The 21472-nt window shown below is 39.4% G+C and overlaps 1 protein-coding gene across 9 annotated transcripts in view; it reads right to left on the bottom strand.

Annotated features, from left to right (window-relative positions):
- DGKZ (diacylglycerol kinase zeta) overlaps nt 1-21472 on the bottom strand; it is a 171468-nt gene that overhangs the window by 16769 nt on the left and 133227 nt on the right. For 8 of the 9 annotated variants that reach the window (XR_015746699.1, XM_087951313.1, XM_087951314.1 and 5 more), the window contains 13 exons: nt 18122-18182; nt 17393-17506; nt 17109-17249; nt 15026-15104; nt 14658-14713; nt 13672-13734; nt 13345-13418; nt 13105-13216; nt 11535-11734; nt 10145-10245; nt 9657-9736; nt 4631-4675; nt 4296-4365 (listed from right to left, as the gene is read on the bottom strand). Coding sequence is in view for 8 of the 9 variants with exons in the window: in XM_087951313.1 (XP_087807439.1) it covers nt 4296-4365; nt 4631-4675; nt 9657-9736; nt 10145-10245; nt 11535-11734; nt 13105-13216; nt 13345-13418; nt 13672-13734; nt 14658-14713; nt 15026-15104; nt 17109-17249; nt 17393-17506; nt 18122-18182 (1196 nt within the window). In the remaining variant the exon portion in view is untranslated. The remainder of the gene's footprint in view (nt 1-4295; nt 4366-4630; nt 4676-9656; nt 9737-10144; nt 10246-11534; nt 11735-13104; nt 13217-13344; nt 13419-13671; nt 13735-14657; nt 14714-15025; nt 15105-17108; nt 17250-17392; nt 17507-18121; nt 18183-21472) is intronic. The other variant, XM_087951311.1, reaches the window with a different exon arrangement.

Genomic DNA, 21472 nt, shown 5'->3' with positions numbered 1-21472 from the left:
TCACCCCTTTCCTAAGAGGTCTGTAGGGGCGATGCATAAGCGCACCAACGTGCCTACCGTCCCTGTCCTATTGTTTCTCTTATTCTTTTATTTTTCTTATATGTACCCATTTCATGTATTCACAACTATGTATACATTTATACTTATTATCTTGTAAACAATTGGCAAATCAAATAAATAAAATAAATTAGTATCCTACACTTCCTTGAGGGAGCAGAGATAGAGAAAAGAGTTAAAAAAACCCAGAGAAAAGGGATGGAGGGAGATGGGCAGTTAAGAAGTATGAAAAACACACAAACAAATAAATGGAATCAGGAAAGCAGATGAAGTCAGTGAAATGAATTACTCTTTCTTTCTCTCTTACACACCTTGATTAGAAGGAAGAATACAGAATAAAGTTCAATCTACCAGTATTATATAAAAAGAGCCTGCAGTGACATGAATCTCTCCCAATGTCCTCCTCAGTCTTGATTGTGGCCTGTCCGTTTTTACTTTCTGGACTCCCCACTTTCTATCCTGGTTAAATTCCACTGTATCTCATGTTATCCCCATCCATTAGATTTCTAAGAGCTTTTTTTTCCAATTGCCTGCTATAACCTTCCTGAAGGGAGGAGACCCGGAGGGATGTGCTGCATCAACAGACTCCAAAGACCATGCAAGCTGCTCCCTGTGTGTTTGGGAACTTATTCTGGCTTTGCTACAGGAGGACAAAAGCTCCTATTGTCTAAGCCTGTGGGAGAGTCTCGGAGTCTTGCTTAAACTAAAATCTTAAAAAGAGCTGAAGCGTGCTACTAAAAGTGAAAAGTGCAGCTGAAAGCTTTAGGAAGGCCTTCAGGTAGGGGGCAAATTGCAGCTGGGAAAGAAGTTGGAACAAAACTGTGTTTGTAAACAAGTTTCTGCTGCCCTGCCGAGCACTTGGGAATTTTTGCAAAACCCAGCTGGTTGGGTCACAGGCCCAGCAAGGGGGAAAAAAAATAATGAAATCAATTATTACTTTGCCTTCTCTTGTTACTCCCCACCACCACCCAAAAAGCTATAATTGAATTTGATGCACAAAAAGTAAATTTCAATGCAGCATATTCATTGGTATTCACTGTTTCTGGGAATCCTTAGCTAAGTCGTGGTGAAACTGCTTTGTTTTCTTCAGTCTTTTCCTGTAGAGCCACCTGCTGGCCAAGGAGCAAATCTAATTCAGGCATTATCATTCTGTCCAACATGGACAAATGGCAATGGATGCCAACGGTATAAACTCCCTAACATTTTGGATAAGTCAAAAGGTTCTGTAACTGGATGAAAGTGAAGCTTGTTCAAGATATTTCCTTGAAACCAACGTTCTACTTTTCTGAAGCACAAAAAGCTTTCTTATTATGTGCTGTTAATCCATCTAAATCATGAGTGTCAAACTTGCCGCGTCATGTTGGTATCACGTGACATTTCATGATGGTTTTCCCATTCACAGAGCTGGGTTGGGCGTGACCTGTGCATGATGCATCCAGCCCATGGGCTGCAAGTTTGACAACCCTGGTAAATGGACCCCGATATTTATATTGTAAAATAACACTGTTATTTACTGTTGTATAATGACTGCCATTAGTTTTTCCCCCTTTTTATTTTTATTCAAAAAAACTTAAAACACAAAACTCCAAAACTTAAAAAAGGGAGAAAAAACACAAGAACAAGACATTCAAAAGTGCATTAAAACAAGAAAAAAACCATAACACATATGTACATATTATCCCTCTGGTTAAATACTGCTTAGTACATTACTACAATATTAGCTTCCCACCCTTTGCAGAACTGTTCCCCCCCCAAATTTTATACTAAATATAGTTGCAAATTATTAACCTGTCATCTACAGTTTCTACTATATTAATAGTTAACAAGAACAACAATAATAAAAAAGATAAAATTAAAGTTTCAAAACCCCCTCTTAAGAAATTATTACTATAATCAACTAATAGAAAAATCTTATCTATCCAAAATTGTTCCAAGAGTTAATAGTCCAACATGGAGAAATGGCAACAGATGCCAACAGCATAAATTCCTCACTAAAATTTTGGATAGTCAAAAGGTTCTGCAATTGGATGAAAGTGAAGCTTCTTCAAGACATTTCCTTGAAGCCAAGGTTCTATTTTTCTGAAACACAAAATACCTTCTTATACATGCCGTTAATCCATCTAAGTCAGGGGTGTCAAACTTGCGGCCTGCGAGCCAGATGCGTCACAGGCTGGCCACGCCCACCCCTGGTTTAGTGAAGGGGAAAAAAGTTGTGATACGTCACGCGACAACGTGATGCCATGAGTTTGACAACCCTGATCTAAGTGGATCCTGATATTTATATTGTGAAATAACACTGTTGCATAATGACTACTCTTAGTTCTTTAATTCGGGCATAAGTGTGCTCTCTTTAATCTAGAGATGTCAAGAACTGAACCAAGGACTTTCTACAAAGCACAGATTCTATTGCTCAGAAACAGCCCTTCCCTAACTTGGAGTTTAAATGAATGGCTTTCTTCCAACCTAGTGATCTAAAACGCAAATGATTTAAGTGAATTACAATGACAGAGTAAAGTGAATTATGGCTTCTGTCTAATTATAGCAATGAGTTAGAATGCTTATGCGACCAAACCTAATAGTAGATTATTTTATGTTTCTAGATATCTCAGTATTTTATACAATACGTATAAAGAAATTTTGAATCTGATGGTGCTACTTTACTGTCGATTGAAGGAAAAGAGAGGTGGGGAAAGGGTGATTGTCCTGTCCATTTCCAATTCCAGTTTTGCTACTGCTGGCATATAGATCGAGATATCCTTTCTTGAAACTAGTGCTGACCTCAGGCAAAAATATTCTCCATCCACTGAGTAAACATTTTTTTTCATACATCTACTTTCTAAAACAGTATTTTTGCCCCCTAATTTGTACATATAGATCCAGAATATCTATTAAGCACTTGTTCATGTTTTATATTTCTCTCTAATCAATTAAACCAAATTCAGAGCTACCATATCTGAACTGCAAAAATCAAGAGCGCTTGATCGTTTCAGAGATAAAGTTTTCTGTATAGTCTTGTTACCACTATTGATCATTGCAGTCCAAATGTAGCAGCTCTGTTATCACTAACAACAAATATTAAATTTAACTACACTTATTCCTCCACCAACTTTTCAGCTAAAGTAGATGATGGACTGTAAGCTCATATTTGCATGGGAAAGGCTTAGAAGGAGAGACAAAATTAGACAGGATACCTAATACCACAAAAAGGCATAACTAAAATCTATAATCTCTTGCTGGAGAAAGAGGCTAAATTGAATTTAGAAGAGAAAAGTGAAACATTACTTGCTTAAAAATATAAAATGCGTACAAGCACTATGGGTATATAGTAAGTGTACTCTGTGCTTGTACTTTTGTATTCTACTCATTTCATAAGAACTTGGAATAATTTATGCTGCAAACCAAAGAAGAGTCAGCATGGTGATGTTTCTGCAAAAAATAACCAAGGCAGTTTTAGGCTGATCAAACAGAAATTAATTCCCAATTCATGGGACAGAATTATTCTGTTTTGGTTTTACTTCACTTCAAGTACTGAGTTTAGTTCATTAAGGGCCTTTCAGAGAAACTGGATCAGGTCAGATTCATAGAGGATGATTACAATGATCAGAGGACAAGAAACAGATAGAAAATGTGTTTAGATTTAACCTTAAGACCAGACAATGGAGAGATATATGATAGGACATCACATGGAAGTCAAAACCAGCCTTCTCTCATTCCAGAGTTTAGGACATGGAATGAGGAATTTAAATTACAGAAAGAAAGATTGAGTATCAGGTTAAAAAAATAACCAGAAAGGCTTCCCTTTAAAAATTCAGTCCCAGCAGAGGACAGTCAGGCCCTATTTGTCTGGGATGATTTAATTTTTGATTCTTGTAGGAGTATTGCACTCAATAACTAACATGGCTCCCTCCAACTCAAATGTTTTAGTGATTCCTGCATTAAATTCTAAAGAGGTCCTTCTATCTCATGTGTATTCAAGAATAGCCAAAAAAAAAAAAAAAAAATGGACAGGGAAGGCAATGAAGAACAAAATAAATTTCCAAAGGTGCAGCCAAATGCAATTAATTTCCATGTGAAAGAAAAAAAAATCCTATTATAGAAACATTTTCTACTGCAGTGCCAGTGTTAGTGGCAAGACTTTCCCAAGATGTAAACATGGGAAATCTTTGATGCAAGTATGTTCCCACATACTGATTCTAAAGTTTGCAGATATTGAAATAACCACAGTCATATGTACTCACAGTCTAGGAAGCACCATTTGGGGGAGAGCTTCTGGCATGACAATGTCTTTGGTTTGGCTCCATCTCCCTCCTGGATCAAAATAAATGAATAATAAAACAATCAATTGCCCTGTGTTCCTATTTCATCTAGGCTTACCATCTCTTCTGTTTTCTTTGTCTTGTCTATATAACCCAGGTAGACTCAGTGCATACTAGCATGCATACTAGAGCGTAAAGTTGTACAGCTCAACAAACATGCCCAAATATCACTGAACAGTTACTGATGCAAGCTAATTATGGAAGCAACAGAAGGAAAAATAGGACTCATTGGTAAGAGGAGAGAAAAAGATACACACCTGAGGAAATAGATTCTGAATAGTGGAAGTGCAAGAAGGGAAGTCCTGTGGAAAGGGAAGGAGCTGGGTTACCATGATAGTAATGAAGAACTTCATTACAGATCCAGTTTTGTGTAGTGGTTAAGGTACCAAATTAGAAACTGGGAGACTCTGAGTTCTAGTCCCACCTTAGGCACAAAACCAGCTGGGTCACTTTGAACCAGCCACACCCTCTCAGCCCTAGGAAGGAGGCAATGGCAAAACACTTCTGAAATGTTGATGGCACCCTCCCCTCAATAAGTTCTCACTGAAATCTGCAGGTGCATGCCATACCACTGATGAGCCTCTGTGGGCCAACTGTCTCAAGTCATAAGGAGACTCTGAAGACAGGAACTGTAGGTAGTAGAACCTAAGTGCTCAAAAATACCATCCTGATAATTCAAGGACTATCACTGCCTCTTATCATATGTTGCCACTAAATGAACCAGTTTCGGAACTCTTCCTTTCCATAATAGTCCCAACTATCTGAAGAAACGGAGAGAGATGTAAAGTTTTGGGGCTCTTCTAGCCTGAACATCTGCATTCTTCATTACCTGGTTGGTACTCAAGTACTAGACAAAGAATGAATCCAGAATGTAAGAAAGAGAGAGCAGAAAGGAGAGGGATTAGAACTAAACAAATACCCATTTTATTTTGTATTTTTCTGTAAATCTAGTTTCAAGGGCAACCTTCCCAAACTTAGTGTCCCAGATGAACGGCAATTAGTTGAGCTGGATAGGAACATTACTTGAAGCCACCAAATTAGAGAAAGCTGCTCCTTCTAGAAAGGGGTATGCCCTTTCTAAAAAAAGCATACCATACTCTCAAACTGCAAGCTAAAGGAGGAAAAAAGCAGGATGATTCTGTTGAAAGAGAATTTGGAACATTGGTTAAAAATATTTTCTGATTTTAAATTCAAATTCAATTATCTTAGACCTAAAGGCAGGTCTGTTATGGGTTTTTTAGATGAAGGCAGAATAAACAAGAAAAATAACATTCAGAAATCTCTCCCAACTGAAGTTCTTTCTGGATCTGAGACTGAGTCATTGTGGAAAGCATTTGTCTCTGTCTTACAAATCAAGTAGGATTAAAACTTCATTTGGAATGTTTCTTTGAGGATATTAAATGATATGAGAATAATTATGTACTTATTTTCCCTTATCCATCCTCTTGAGTAGTTAGCTCTCTAGATTATAACAGGATTATAATCTAGATTATCTCTAGATTATATATTTATTGATTATGGATATTTACACATCTCCTATCAATTAAGTCCTTTGGGTAGTTCAGATGGATTAAATTACACTGCTCAAAAAAATAAAGGGAACACTTAAACAACACAATGTAACTCCAAGTCAATCACACTTCTGTGAAATCAAACTGTCCACTTAGGTAGCAACACTGATTGACAATCAATTTCACATGCTGTTGTGCAAATGAAATAGACAACAGGTGGAAAGCATAGGCAGTTAGAAGACATCCCCAATAAAGGAGTGGTTCTGCAGGTGGTGACCACAAACCACTTCTCAGTTCCTATGCTTTCTGGCTGATGGTTTGGTCACTTTTGAATGCTGGCGGTGCTGTCACTCTAGTGGTAGCATGAGACGGAGTCTACAACCCACACAAGTGGCTTAGGTAGTGCAGCTCATCCAGGATGGCACATCAATGTGAGCTGTGGCAAGAAGGTTTGCTGTGTCTATCAGCGTAGTGTCCAGAGCATGGAGGTGCTACCAGGAGACAGGCCAGTACATCAGGAGACGTGGAGGAGGCTGTAGGAGGGCAACAACCCAGCATCAGGACTGCTACATCCGCCTTTGTGCAAGGAGGGACAGGAGGAGCACTGCCAGAGCCCTGCAAAATGACCTCCAGCGGGCCACAAATGTGCATATGGCTGCTCAAACGGTCAGAAACAGACTCCATGAGGGTGGTATGAGGGCCTGATGTCCACAGGTGGGGGTTGTGCTTACAGCCCAACACCGTGCAGGACGTTTGGCATTTGCCAGAGAACACCAAGATTGGCAAATTCACCACTGGCGCCCTGTGCTCTTCACAGATGAAAGCAGGTTCACACTGAGCACATGTGACAGACGTGACAGGGTCTGGAGACGCTGTGGAGAACGTTCTGCTGCCTGCAACATCCTCCAGCATGATCGGTTTGGCAGTGGGTCAGTAATGGTGTGGGGTGGCATTTCCATGTGCTCGCCAGAGGTAGCCTGACTGCCATTAGGTACCGAGATGAGATCCTCAGACCCCTTGTGAGACCATATGCTGGTGCGGTTGGCCCTGGGTTCCTCCTAATGCAAGACAATGCTAGACCTCATGTGGCTGGAGTGTGTCAGCAGTTCCTGCAAGATGAAGGCACTGATGCTATGGACTGGCCCGCCCATTCCCCAGACCTGAATCCAATTGAGCACATCTGGGACATCATGTCTCACTCCATCCATCAACGCCACGTTGCACCACAGACTGTCCAGGAGTTGGGGGATGCTTTAGTCCAGGTGTGGGAGGAGATCCCTCAGGAGACCATCCGCCACCTCATCAGGAGCATGCCCAGGCATTGTAGGGAGGTCATACAGGCACGTGGAGGCCACACACACACTACTGAGCCTCATTTTGACTTGTTTTAAGGACATTACAACAAAGTTGGATCAGCCTGTAGTGTTTTTCTCCACTTTAATTTTGAGTGTAACTCCAAATCCAGACCTCCATGGATTGCTAAATTTGATTTCCATTGATAATTTTTGTGTGATTTTGTTGTCAGCACATTCAACTATGTAATGAACAAAGTATTTCATAAGAATATCTCATTCATTCAGATCTAGGATGTCTTATTTTTGTGTTCCCTTTATTTTTTTGAGCAGTGTATTATGCTGCATACCCTATCTGGATTTCTTTTTTTTTTTTAACATATAATTCTTAAGGATTTTGATCACAATAGTTAAAACTAACACAAACTAGGATTAAAGGAAGAAAATAATAAGAATGAAAAGTACAAGGAAAACATAAGGAAAAGAAAAATACAAAGAAGTGACTTCCAACCTTTACTACAATATAGACAATTTCACCCCCCTATAAGGTTATAGGTACTTATCTCTTCATCCCATATCTCATCCCTTATTTATAAGCAAATGTATATAAACATCAACTTTTCAATGTTGGTGACAGCAAAAGGTCTGTAAAGGATTGCCATAATAAATGTCTTATTTTAACTTTGAACGAATAAACCAACTTTATATTTATTTCTAACAGTCTTATTCTTGAATTCATTCAAAAGATTCTATTTCTCTTCAGTCCTTTATTCCATTGCACAGACTTCTTCAAGTATTTAACAAACTTCTTTTGTAGATTCAGTAAGAAAACATTTTCCAGGTCTTTCTCTTGGTTGTCATTTGTATTTTCCCTTTAATTTTAAAAAATTCAGCCTCATTCAAATAAATAAATGTATGTGTGTATTTGAATGAGGCTGAATTTTTAAAAATTAAAGGGGAAATACAAACACACACACACACACACTTTCAAACATCATTTTCCAAATCATTCCTATCATTTGTAGTTTCACTTTTGCTACTTTTTCTGTTTTGTCAGAAAAAACTTGTTCCACATCTGCCATTCCCTCATTGAATCTTTGAAACTAATTTATCCATATAATCAGACATTATTACTGACACTAGCTACTAAATTCTGGCTCCATTCTTCAAAATTATTGAGTATTTCCAGTGCTATGATGTTTTGTGTCATTTCGTAAGTTAAGTTGGCTTGTATTTTTTCCCCTTCTACTTAAAATCTTTCTAAGTAGAATCCTCTGGAGTTCAATTTCTAAAATCATAAAGTTACTTATCTTATGAATCAAGATAGTCAAAATAATTCTACAGTAGTTACCATCAGAAGCTCTCTATTATTTTTATAGTTTATTCCAAAATTTTACAGTTAAGGTCCAAATATTCAAAATATATTTACCCTAACTCCATTTATAACTTTCTCACATCAAAATCTTGTTTAGTTTTTACTGTTTATTTCAAATTCTGTTAGTTCTTAAGATGGTAATTAATTTTTATCTTATTCAGAGTTGTAGCTACTTCCTCGACAACTTTCCAGGTTTGTCATTTCAAATGTCATTTCAAACAGTTTTAAGATGGTTAATAGGGCAATTTAAAAAAATTAGAAAGTGAAGCTTGTGAACTTTGTGTCCTTTAAAAGGTTCCACTGTGGCTGCAAGCAAGATAGCTAATCCTTTTGTCTCCCAGCACTGTAACCTGGGGAAGATTGCTGTTGTGGTCTCCTTGTAAGGAGCTGACACCTGGAACAAATGTGAGTGATCTCTTATCCTCTCCTTGTCTGGGGAGGTTCTGAAAAACTGGTCTACTCCACTCTTGAAGCCTTTCAATGGTTCTTTGATTTGTATCAAAGAACCATTGAAATATCATATCAATGGTTCATGATATTCAGCCCTGTTATTCCAAAAGTATTTTCAGTTTGCCATGCCTCCCCCAGAAATCAGTGACCCCATCTGGATTGGTTACTCCTTGTTTTGTCCACATATTTCCTGTATACAAATGGTCATACAAATTTATACAAATTCAGCCCAGCCTGAATTCTTTGCCAGAGCATGTGAGGAAGAATTCCTGAATTTAAATAAAAATAAGCTTCTTCCTTTTTTTATGTGCAGTGAACTGGCAACAAGAATATCTCATGGAACACCTCAAAAGTTGTGGGAGCGTCATTACTTGAGACTTTCAAAAAGAGATTGGACTCCCATCTGTCAGAAATGGTGTAGGGTCTCCTGCTTGGACAGGGGGTTGGCCTAGATGACCTACAAAATCCCTTCCAACTCTGATTATCTGTTATCTTATCTATTCTTTGCTTTTAACTTCAAAACAAGAAAATCATTATCATTATGGAAGTACAGATAACCAGTGAAGTAAGGATACGACTGAGGTATGCTGTCTGATGAGTCATAAATGAAGCGAAATTGCACTTTTTCCTTACAATAGTTTATCTGTCAACTCACCTCTTGAAGCCTTTCAATGTGGGTCCGGCATAATTCCAAATCACTGTCTCCTGGAACCACGATAATTCCTAAAGGCACGGCTGTAAAAAGAATATGCAATTACTTTTGCCTGCTAACCACATTTGTTATGATTGCTCAATTTGCCAAGTATTTTACTTTGGTTCATAAACCCATGAGAAACTGCTAGGTCATCAGCACTTCTGACTGGGAAAAAACTTCTCTATGTGGGAAAATTTTCAGGAGTTTACATTGTGGACTAAACACTTTTTTCTAAAAGTGTGCCATTCCTCACTTTCTGATGCAAGGCCCTTTTAATATTTATCTTATTCAGTATTACAATGTATCACAAAGGCTAAAAGAGGTCTTATTTTAACATCTTATCTTAACATGCCAGATATTGAGAGAAAGTGGGTACAATAATAAAACAGCTGCAAATGCCAGATGTTCCTGTAGGGTGCTTGGCCTTTCTATTTAAACAAATTACTTACAAGCTTCTTTGAGTTTTTCCTTGTCATAATGAAGTGCCTCATAGTCATGCATGCCAATTCGGCTTACGCGGATTCTTAACCGTTCTGGAATTGGTTGTTGACTGAAAAAAATGAAGCATATATATGTTTGAAAAGGTAGAGAGGATAACACTATTGTGTACAAAAAAGAAGAGGAGATGCTACTGATTGAGAAGTTGACAGGCAATATTTTCTAACAATATTTCCTAACAGCAACAATAACCTTAATGTGTCACATTTCTAACAAACTTCTCTTAGTTGTGAAAAAGCAAGCTCAACAGCTGCATGTTGCACACCTAGTTTCACCCTGAGAGAAATGTTTGATAGCTGTGAAGAAAAACTCACCTGGACAATGCAGATAGGCAATAGAACTACAGTATGAACATTTTTATCTACTGGGATAAGGCTAAATAGGAAGAGAGATATTGACAATCTATCACTGTCATTTCAAATGAGGAACAGGGGAATGAATGCAAGCTACAGTATATTTCCCCTCCAGACAATAGGAAATATTGCTTAAAGAGATATATTTATTTTTCCCCCACCCTGCAATTTTGTAGGTATCATTTGTAGGCTCATCCATCCCAAGAAAGAAGCTGCTAACGTGCTTTTTGGACGCTAGGGATCAGTGGAGGGTGGTTTTTCTTCAGACTGGAGGGGGCATGGTTTCATGTGCTGCTGCATTCCGTGGATAGGGTTTTGCTTGTTTGTGTGGCCCAATTTCTGGCATGCTGTGGCCTGGTGCTGGTCCATGGACCGAACGTTGGGGACCCCGTGCTACCATTTCCCAAAATATGTAATTATCAATGTCAGTGAATTAATAAAATTACTCTCCATTCCCCAGCTTATTCTGATAATAGGGCAATCATCAGAAACCTATTTGTAACATACATGTAACATCCCTTCCTCAATTTTTCTTTTGTTTGATTACTAGGAATCTGGAACAATTTGAATCTTCCAAATAAAGGCATCTGAAGAGAACATTGTGTTTGCCTGCAATTTTTTTTTGGATTTAACGGGTTAAGTAGAGAATAGTTGCTGAATCTTTTACACGACTGGCAGAGAATGTAATTCTCTTTGATTTCATAATGTCTTATACAGCCTTCACCGGATAATGCTTTCCAACTTGTCATAAGAACCTATTTAAAATAAAGTAATGATTACTCAAAATTAAATTAAAAATATTGGCTAAAATTTCAGAGAGCTACAAAACTGTCTTATAGCCTTAGAACCTTCCCTGACATTGAGCCTTAGAGTTTGGGATATGATTGAAATCCAAGAGAAACTGTAGCAAAGCTGAATACTGTGAACTGGTGACACCTCCTTTCTTGCTTGTACCAAAGCTGGGAAGATTCCCCCCTAGAGTACATACTCATTCAATACAGGCATGGAGTTTCTCCTCTTGGTCTTCTGCACCATGTTTGCTTGGTTGCGCAGTGAAATGCGTATGCAGGAAGCTCCCAGCTTACAAGGTTCCCCATCCACTTGCATGGGGATGGCTTTGGATGTGGTAAGTACCACCTCCCGGCATTGGTGCAGCCGCTCTCCATGGCCACCCACTTGCAGTGCTGCCTAGAGAACAAAGAAGAGGATGAAGTAAATGGATTAAATATATTTCACTCTAAAAGAAATCATATAAACTACAGCTGGGTCTCAAAATGGGTTTCAGTTCGATCTATTCTGAAGAACCCTTGTACATGCATGCAGAGAGTAGCATGGTCCAACCTATGGCCTGAAATACTCAGGAGTCATGAAATTTGTCACAGAATTATACAATTGGAAAGGAATGTAAAAGGACATGTAGCCTAATTCCCTTGCTCTTTTGGACATAATAAATCACCTGCTTGGAGACAATAAATTATTGGGGCTTAGCTCATTCCATCAGAAAGTTTCTCTGAATGTGTCAGAGAGCTAGGTTTGCCTGCAGTTTCCACTCCACTGACTCAAAGTACTGCAGCTGATTCCCAATGGTATATGGAGTTGCACTATAACAATGATGTTCAAAAATCTTAGGAGCATTTCTCAGCCTTATATCCCCAGACATACCATTTGCAAACTCATGCACTTAGGATCAAACTATCAAGGTGTTCTTCAGTAGCTTTATTAGGCTTTTAACCCTTTGGTCCCTGCTCAATCTCTTTTTTAACCATTTTCTTGTTAGTTTATAATATAGCATACAAAGAAAATACAAAAGTAAATAGTAGGGAAGTTAGGGAAGGGAAAGGGGAAAAGAAAAGTGGGGGAAAGCAAGGTGGGGAAAAAAGCAAAAAAGCACTAACTTCCAACTCCCTTTGGTGCAGTAGAAAAAGGCATTAACATCAAACCTCAACTTTTTACTTTTACATAATAGTAAATCCCTGTTGAATCTTTATATTAATTCAGTCCTAGCAATCATATTTTGCACTAATGCAATGGCACCTCTTCATACAACATAAATTGCTAGCACAGGGGGTTAATACTGATTGGGCTTTAATCTCAGTGGTTTCCAAACATGTGAATCTAATCTAGCCCAGGTTTCCAGTCCTGACAATTTCCATTGCAAAATGAAGTACAACTGAAATGAATGGAACCTAATTTAGCCATTCAAAATGAAAGTGGTGAAGGTCCAGTCTGGAATACAGCAAGGGACATAGAAATAGGCCCCAAATCAACAATTGCAAAAACCAAATGTTCCATTGTTTACTCTTAAGCAGGTTGTTATCTGCTCAACAAATAAAAGGTTGGTACTTTTACCTATTAATTATATTTTGTGATTACTTAGTTCATGTCAGCTATTCTGGGTGTAAACTGAGATGTACAGTGAAAGAAATTTCTATTGTGCCTGTAAGTAATACTTTGATGCTCCCAAAGTATACAAAGGAAATTTATGCATGAATGTACTTTAACAATATGGCTACTTAGGCAGACTGGAGTGAAAAGTCAGAACAGCTGGGCTTACTCACCAGAGAGGTCATGGTGAAGCCAATGACTTCAAGGCAGCCATCATCATGGCGTTGGGGTTCAAAGTCATGATGCTCTCCAGGGTTGCCCCAAGGCATAGTGCCTGCACAGTACCTGTGCATAAGAAGGAAGGGAGAAAAATGAACTGCTACAACTGAAAACACAGGGAGGGGGTTAGAAAATTGGGAATGCAGCAGAAAAGCAACAACTTATTTTTTTTGGCAGTCAATGTAACAGCCCACCTTGGAATGTTTAGGAAGACGAGGCATTGAGGCTTAAGATCTTGGATCTTGGGAGTCAGATCTGTTCCATCACACTGTATTGTTGTTGTTGTTTTTTAAAAGAGAACAAGCAGTCAGTATCAAAGGCAAGAAGCAACAAGCAAAGTCCTATCCTCTCTATGGGACAGCCAATTTTTTCTTCCCTCAGACTTGGCCTGGGAATAATTTATCCTGTCAATATTTTCCATAATAACCAACTTCACCAGCAGATCAAACTAATTATCCAAGCCAATAACCTTGTTTTCTCCAATAAACTGAAGGAACCCAACTGTATTGTAATATACTCACCACCACTTTGATGTGTTTTGCTAAGTCTTTAGAGCTCCCCATGAGAAAATCAGAGAATGCTGTCTACAAATAGAAGAAAAATTGAAACAGTTCAGAATTGCCTATCTGGTTCTCAACAGAAAGGGAAGACTGAGGGCAAATTTCAGAAAATTACCTCATTTTAAATCTCAGTGTAAATGACAGGGTATGATATCTGTTTAAGTGGGAATGTTTCACATGCAATTATCCAACATTACCATCTTTCATTCTGTTCTCTACTTCATAGATGGTACCTAGTCCCTATTATACATGACCTGGGTTAATTTCTAAGGGCATAACCAAGTCCCATCCCACTATCCTTGCTCCCTGGCTGAATCTAGTGCTGAGCTACGTTGCACAATGTCTCCCACTTTCATAATCCCCTCTCAGGGCATAAAGAAGTCTTGCCATCTTACTGGAGATAGCAAAGTTACATTTAGAAAGGGAAAAGCTGCTACCACTTTCTCCTGTAAGTTGATTGCACTTGAATATTTCTGGATATTCTTCTTTCATTACGCTGACAATCTTCACCCCCTATTTTACATAAAAAAACACTTCGTACAAAGCTTTGACTCAATACTAATTGCAACAGAATTATTCAAACTTCTTTCCCAGACAAAGCAGGAAAACTACTTTCTCATGTACATAAGCTAAATTCTCTCTCTCTCACTTAATTCTCAAATTTTGGAAATGTTAATCAAGTTGTACCAATACAGATTTTTCAATACAGATAAAGTATTTTTTCCCTACATACATTCCTAAGGAAACCAATAGCACCTTTTCCCAACTCAGAATGCCTCCACATGTATGAAGAGTGGAACTCCTGGTATTTCTAGGGAAATGAGATGCCAACACATCTGGAAGACGCCAACTTGGGAAAGGTTGCTATCTATAATAAATAGCTTGGGGGGGCATATCAAGAGAAAGGTAGGAAGTGCAGACTGGGGCATGCATCCTGATGAACTCACCCCAGCATAGAACATTTTATTCCGAAATCGACTGTTAAATTTCTCTGGATTGGCCTCTGGAAAAAGAAGTTAATTATCCGTTATTATGAGTCACTGGTTCTCAGGAAGCTGAGTCCCTCCCACTAGCATTAGAAACAATATGTATTTTTACTCCGGGAAAGGCATTAATTATTTTTGTGAGCCAATTGCTTCTAATTCCTAGTCACTTTCTTTTCCCTCCCTCCCTGGTCTTATAAATTCAATTACAACCTTTCTGACTTTAGCTCCTCCACAGTCAAAGTTGTAAGCATTTCTCAAGCAATCAGCATAAGCCCTAGCATAATCTCCAAAGCATAAACTTTGACGGTATTAGACACATTGACATTTACCTCGAGATTCGTGGAATTCCAGTGTCACTCGAGCATCAAAACCAAGGCTGAAGTAATTGTTGAAGACATCAAGAGGGAGCTGAAATAGACAAACACAACACTTAACTTAGGACTGAAAGACAGAATGAGATTTTTGGTATACAGATGTATGTATGGAATTTAAAAAAAAGGCAGTTTAGAACTGTGAATATAAACCTCATCTCCATCATTTGTTAAAGTCTCTTCTGATATTTATTGAATGAAAATGAAATTCTGAATGCAGAAACTTCTCTATGAGAATACCATATACAGGTAGTCCTTGACTTACAACAGTTTGTATAGTGGCCATTCGAAGTTACAATGGTACTGAAAAAAAGTGACTTATGACCATTTGTCACACTTATGACTGGTGCAGCATCCCCATGGTCATGGGATTTACATTCAGATGCTTGACAACTGGTTCATATTTATGACGGTTGGAGTGTCCTGGAGTCATGAGATCATTTTTTGCAATCTTCTGACAAGCAAAGTCAATGGGGAACCCAGGTTCACTTAACAGCCGGGTTACTAATTTAACAACCGTAGTGATTCACTTAACAAATGTGGCAAGAAAAGTCGTAACGGGGCAAAACTCACTTAAGAAATGTTTCACTAAGCAACATAAAATCTGGACTCAATTGTGGTCGTAAGTCAAGGACTACTTGTAATACCAAATCATGTGTTCCTGAGATTCTCACAAAAGCTGTTTTAGCTGAGACTCTTAAGTCACTGGGATTCTAAACAATGAGAAAAAAATTCTTAGAGCCAAACTAGGCATCCCACATATTCATGTTTAAATCATGCTTCAAAAGGAAAGCTGTTTCGTTTTTCTACTCCAACCTACCATCTATCCGAATTCCAAGGATGCGTTTGGAATCTGAAACTCCAGACAATGGGAAGTTCTTTGCAAGAGTAAATTGGAGTAAAGTAATGAAGAATTGGCAATAGCTTAAAGCATTTCGTCCTCGGTTTTTCCATTCACAATAGCATTCAGATGGACGGGTGGAGGGTTTCAACTGGGGAGAGGACATTCACAATGACTCCAGCCCCTTCTCTCTCACATCAAACTTTCAGCCCAGGAGCAGAAGGAAAGTTGTCCTTTTGTATACCTGGATGCAAGTAGAGCTGCTAACTGTGAAATCTGGAAATCTACTTTATTAAGGCTCTCTATATCACATAAAGAGCTTTATTTTAACAAAAGCATTCTAGTAGGTGGTCTTTCTGACTTTTCAATTTAGTCAGAGAGAGTAAGGGGCAACTTCATTCTCTTCTTGATAAAAAAGGTGCTACGATTTATTATCCCAACCTTGAAAACCAGAGACATTTGGTTCCAGAAGTGCACCAGATTGCACCGTAATAACTTCTATACTTTTTCTGAGGACAGTTTCCATTTATTATCCCTTATCTATTCTATTCAGTGGAGATATATTATTACCTGACACTGTTTCACAGAAAAAGATTTGGGTATCATCAGTAACTCCCTGTAAACTGCCTAGGGTGAAATGGGCCGCAAACAAGTTTGATAAACAGTCAAATTCAAATAAAACTTCTACATGGTAAGTGTGCTATCATTTTGACTGCTTATATCTGATCTAACTAGGATATCACAGATAGGCTTCCTACAGCTGAATACAGAACTGAAAATTCTGTTCTACTGTACTTATGATGAATTATGACAGTAAGCTGCTCTATGCTTAAGTATAATCATTGCACATTAAAAGGACAAATGGCAGATTCTAGAGAATATTATCTATTTTACTAGATTTAGATTATGTTTACTGACCCTTTTTGCAACCATTTTTTTCCATCTTCATTTTTAGAATTTACTTCTTCCTGTTGCCCCACTTGTCACACAGGCTCCGAATTGTTAAAAGTTAGCTAGAGAGCAAGTTATATTTTCTGTGATGTCACAGAATATTTCTCATTATATTTAACTCATATCAAATTATACCTGACCATTATGGAATAAATTATGAAGTACAACATGTCATGTGTGAGACCGACCAACTGATTTATCTGGATAGGACATTAGTATTAACTTAGTGATGATAGCTCTGAGGCTCACCTTATCTGTGGCTGTTTCATCCTTCTCTTCTAGATTTCCCTCAGGTTTGGGGTCTACCTGTAGATTCCAGCGATCAAGTTGCACAATTTCCCCCTCTTCTACATGAGACAGGATTTTTGACAACGGTTCATCAGTATATCCCTGTGGGTTGACATGTTGTCTGTGAGAACTGAGACAAGGTAATGGAAACAAATAACTTCCCTTCTATCTACTTAGTGTCGTTTGCAGTGCTGACTTGGAACATAGCCTTATACAAAACTTGTAATGAGTTGGCAAATTCTTACCCCACCCCAGTTCAGTGTTCTTGCTAGGTCATTTCCTGTCCCCAAAGGAAGAATGGCCACAGGAGGTGGAGGGTGCAGGCGTAACTGGTCCAAAATTGACAGGATCCATCCCACCTACTCAGCCAGGAAAAACATAACAGATTCAGACAGAATTTTTGCTGCAATTTCCTATATCTGCTCAGTTGCTTCAGCTATTTATTGCATTTTTTTTATATATATACACATCCACCAGAGCCAGCCCAAAAAACGTAAAAAGAAGAGTTACAAAAGATGGCAGGCTTTCTCGGGGGCTATGCTATTTATTAAATAAATTCAAAGGAATATTTATTACAACTGTTGGTTTACAATTTAGACAGGACTACAATTTAGACAGGACTACAATTTAGATAGGACTGCAGGGCCACAGCATAACAAAATATTATATCCTCCAGAAGTTAAAAAAGTCATAGGCCAAGAACTAATATAAATCAACCAGTCATATAGACAGTGCTCATAGAAATGTCCATTTCTAATACATTGCTGAATTAGCTTTAGATAAAATGTAAACAGCTCTGTATCCTTGAACAGGTAGCCCTGAATGCATATGGCTGTATTTAGTAATTTGGTGGACAATTCTTCATACATAACTCAGTGCAACATAACTATCTGGATACTGATCCAGGTTCTGCTACTGATGCAGATCTACCTTATCACAGCTTATCACACAGGAAAGGGGACATAGCCACTTACTGTACCATCTCCTCCACATGCCAGAATCCGTAAGTTGTGCACTTTACGATACAACTCCAATCTGCACAAAACCCAGAGTAAGCATCACTTATTTTTATCTATTGAACCTCATTCCTCCTTCCCCCACCCTAAAAAAAAATAAATCTGTGGGATATACACATTTCCATAGGGTATTTTTAGAAATTGTATTTAGTTCAAGTAAAAAATAAATTTTAAAAACATATCTTTAGAATAATTCTTCAGCATTGTCTCCATATCTAAAAGAAGCGACATATACCCAAGTAATGAAAAATGAGTGATAGGGAGTAAAGGTTTGTAGTTTGAACTGTGTATGTTTTCTCTGGCTGTTAGCTTAATGGAATAAGATTTTTCTTCTTCCAAGGAGCAGAAAGGTGTCCAGCTAGAAAATGTATTGAAGTAGCTTATTTCAGTACCGTGCTTAGTACCCCACTTCAAAGCACCATCTAGAGCAGGGGTCGCCAACCTTTTGGACCTCAGGGACCACTAAACTCATAATTTTAAATCCCAGGGAACACTAACTGGTTCTGTGGGCGTGGCCTAATTTGTGGGTGTGGCTTGGTGGTCATGTGACTGGCTGGGCATGGCTTATATGTAAATATTATAAATATTTATATAAATATTGATTTTTTTTATTAAAAAAGAGCAACTTTTACCCCAAATCAGGCAAAGCAGGCAGGCAGATTGAGTTGCTCACAGAATCACAGATTCATTCAGAGATCTATCTGCCATCAGCTAGCTCAGTCTGTCACATAAAATTTGCTTGCTGTGAGTCTGCACTGAATAATAGTTCAGTTCCTGCATCCTTCAGTCCTAAAGGAGGTTCGGCTCTGCTTAAAAGAAGATCTAAAGACTAGCTAGAAAGCCAGAAATCCAAACATTTCCTGCTTCCTAGCTGATCTAAATCTCCCGGCACAGCAGAACAGCCGGTAGGTGACCGCTGATCTAGAGCAGGCAATGGGGAAGCTCCAGTGCAAAAGCCAGATGTAATTTATAGAATAGCTGATTCAATCTTCAGGGACCCTGGTAAAATTCTACCTTTCTTTTTATTTTACCAACTCTGCTCCTCTTCTTCTCCCCTTTCTACCAGCATTTCCCCTTTTATTGGGCACTATTCAGTAGCTAGGAGATAGCATGAATGTCAGTGGTTGAAAAAGGGCATTGGTACTTACCTGATACGCCCATTCTCAGTGAGCTGCGACGAGCTTCCGGAGTGGGAGGTGCTTAGTCTCTGCTCGGATAGGCTGGGCTTAATTAGTAGGACGCTATTGCTCCTCCCTGGCTCCTCCCTAGTGTCCCCCAGTTTTGGCAAAGACGAGGTGATGCAACCCCCATCCTCTATATTGTCATGTTTTTGTTTGTGTATATCCAGATTTATCGTTGGCCAGAACAGGACCCCACCAGACAGATATTGGGTGGGGCTGGATGCTCGTCACAGGTCACTGAGAACGGGCGTATCAGGTAAGTACCAACACCCTTCTCCTTTGAGCTGCTCCGAGCATCCAGAGAGTGGGACATACCAAAGCTTTCACTTGTCCTACGGGAAGGTCTCTGTCTGGGTTGGAGCCCCCTTGCTGTCCGAGTGGACTCGTTGTAACAGCCTCCTACCAAAGGAGGTCTCAGCAGAAGCAAATACATCAATTTTGTAATGTCTAATGAAAGGTGATGGGGAGACCCATGTCGCCGCTCTACAGATTTCTGTTATAGGAACTTGTGTGGCCCAGGCCACTGAAGTTGCCACACTCCTTGTTGAATGTGCCGTGATGCCTCTAGGCACAGGTAATGATTGAGTCTCGTATGCCTTGACTATTGTGGCCTTCAGCCATGTGCCTATAGTTGAAGGAGATACCTTCTGTCCCTAAGTAGTTGGCTGAAAAGATAAAAAAACGGCTTCTGTCTTCCTGAAAGGAGCTGTTCAGTGTAGGTACATATGGAGAGCTCTGCGGACATCCAGTCGGTGCCATTGATGCTCTAGACCCTGAGAAGGTCTGGGGCAAAAATTTGGGAGGATCAGTTCTTGTGTCCTGTGGAAGGTCGAATTGACTTTTGGTGTGAATGTGGGGTCTGGTTGAAGAACCACTCTGTCAGAATGGAAGATACAGAAGTCCTTCTGGGCTGATAAAGCTGCTATTTCAGAGATACATTGTGCTGATGTTATAGCTACGAGGAACACTACCTTGCATGTAAGAAAATAGAGACTAGTAGTAGATAAATAGAAATAGAGACTTTCAGAGGTTCAAATGGACACTTAGTGAGTGCTGTACCTTATTAAGGTCCCAGGTGGGGTAACGATGTATCATTGGTGGACATAAATTTGTGGCACCTCTAAGAAAAATCTTTATCTGTGGGTGGTGGGAGATGGATGTTAGACCTTCCCAGATCACCACCGAGGCAATAGCCACCACCTGTCTTAAAGTATTTGGAGAGAGTCCCTTCTCTAGATCATCTTGAAGAAATTCTAAAACTTGTGCCACTGATGGCGAAAATGGGTCCACCTTGGATTTGGCGCATCATTTATAAAAGATAGTCCGTGTGGCATTATATATACGGCTCGTAGAAGGACGCCGAGCTGCTTGAATGGTGTTGATCACCCTGGTCGAGAAATTCTCCTTACTTAGATGTCTCAGCTCAAGTTCCAAGCGGCTAATTGTAACCATTGAGGGTCCAGGTGTTGGATTGGTCCCTGAGTGAGCCAAATTTTATGCGGTGGAATTTTCCATGGTTCTTCTATGGACAGGCCCCTGAGATCCGCGAACCATGGCCTCCTGGGCCAGTGTGGTGCCACCAAGATCAGTTCTGCTTTCTCGTCTAGCAGCTTCTGGATCACCTTGGGTATCAGTGGGAGAGGTGGGAAGGCGTAGAGGAGTCCCTGGGGCCACTGGCAACGGAGTGTGTTGATGTTCTCTGCCCCCTGAGATGGTTATCTTGAAATGAATCTGGGGAGCTGCAAGTTTAGGGGAGAAGCGAACAGATCTATAACTGGCAGACCGAACCTCTGAATCATCTCCTGAAACAGATCCGGTGCAGGCGCCACTCTGATTGATCGACTGTGGCCCTGCTCAGCCAGTCTGCTTGTGTGTTTGTCAGTCCTGAAATGTGTTCCGCTGTGATGGAGCCCAAGTTCCTTTCCACCCAATGGCACAGTCTCTCTGCTTCCCCCATGAGTTGTTTTGAGTGTGTACTCCTTTGTCTGTTCATGTGTGCTTTTGTTGTGATGTTGTCTGTAAGTATGAGGATGTTTCTCATTCGAATATGAGGGAGGAAACTGCGAAGGGCCAGATGGATTGCCCTGAGCTCCAACCAATTTATGCTGTTCAATCGTTCTGCTGCTGA

The sequence above is a fragment of the Notechis scutatus genome, chromosome 1 (genome assembly GCF_049901735.1).
Source record: "Notechis scutatus isolate UNSWTSFEM ecotype Mainland chromosome 1, rNotScu1.2, whole genome shotgun sequence".
NCBI lineage: Eukaryota > Metazoa > Chordata > Lepidosauria > Squamata > Elapidae > Notechis > Notechis scutatus.
The sequence above is the reverse complement of the archived record's forward strand: the minus strand, read 5'-3'. Positions and strand labels throughout refer to the sequence as shown.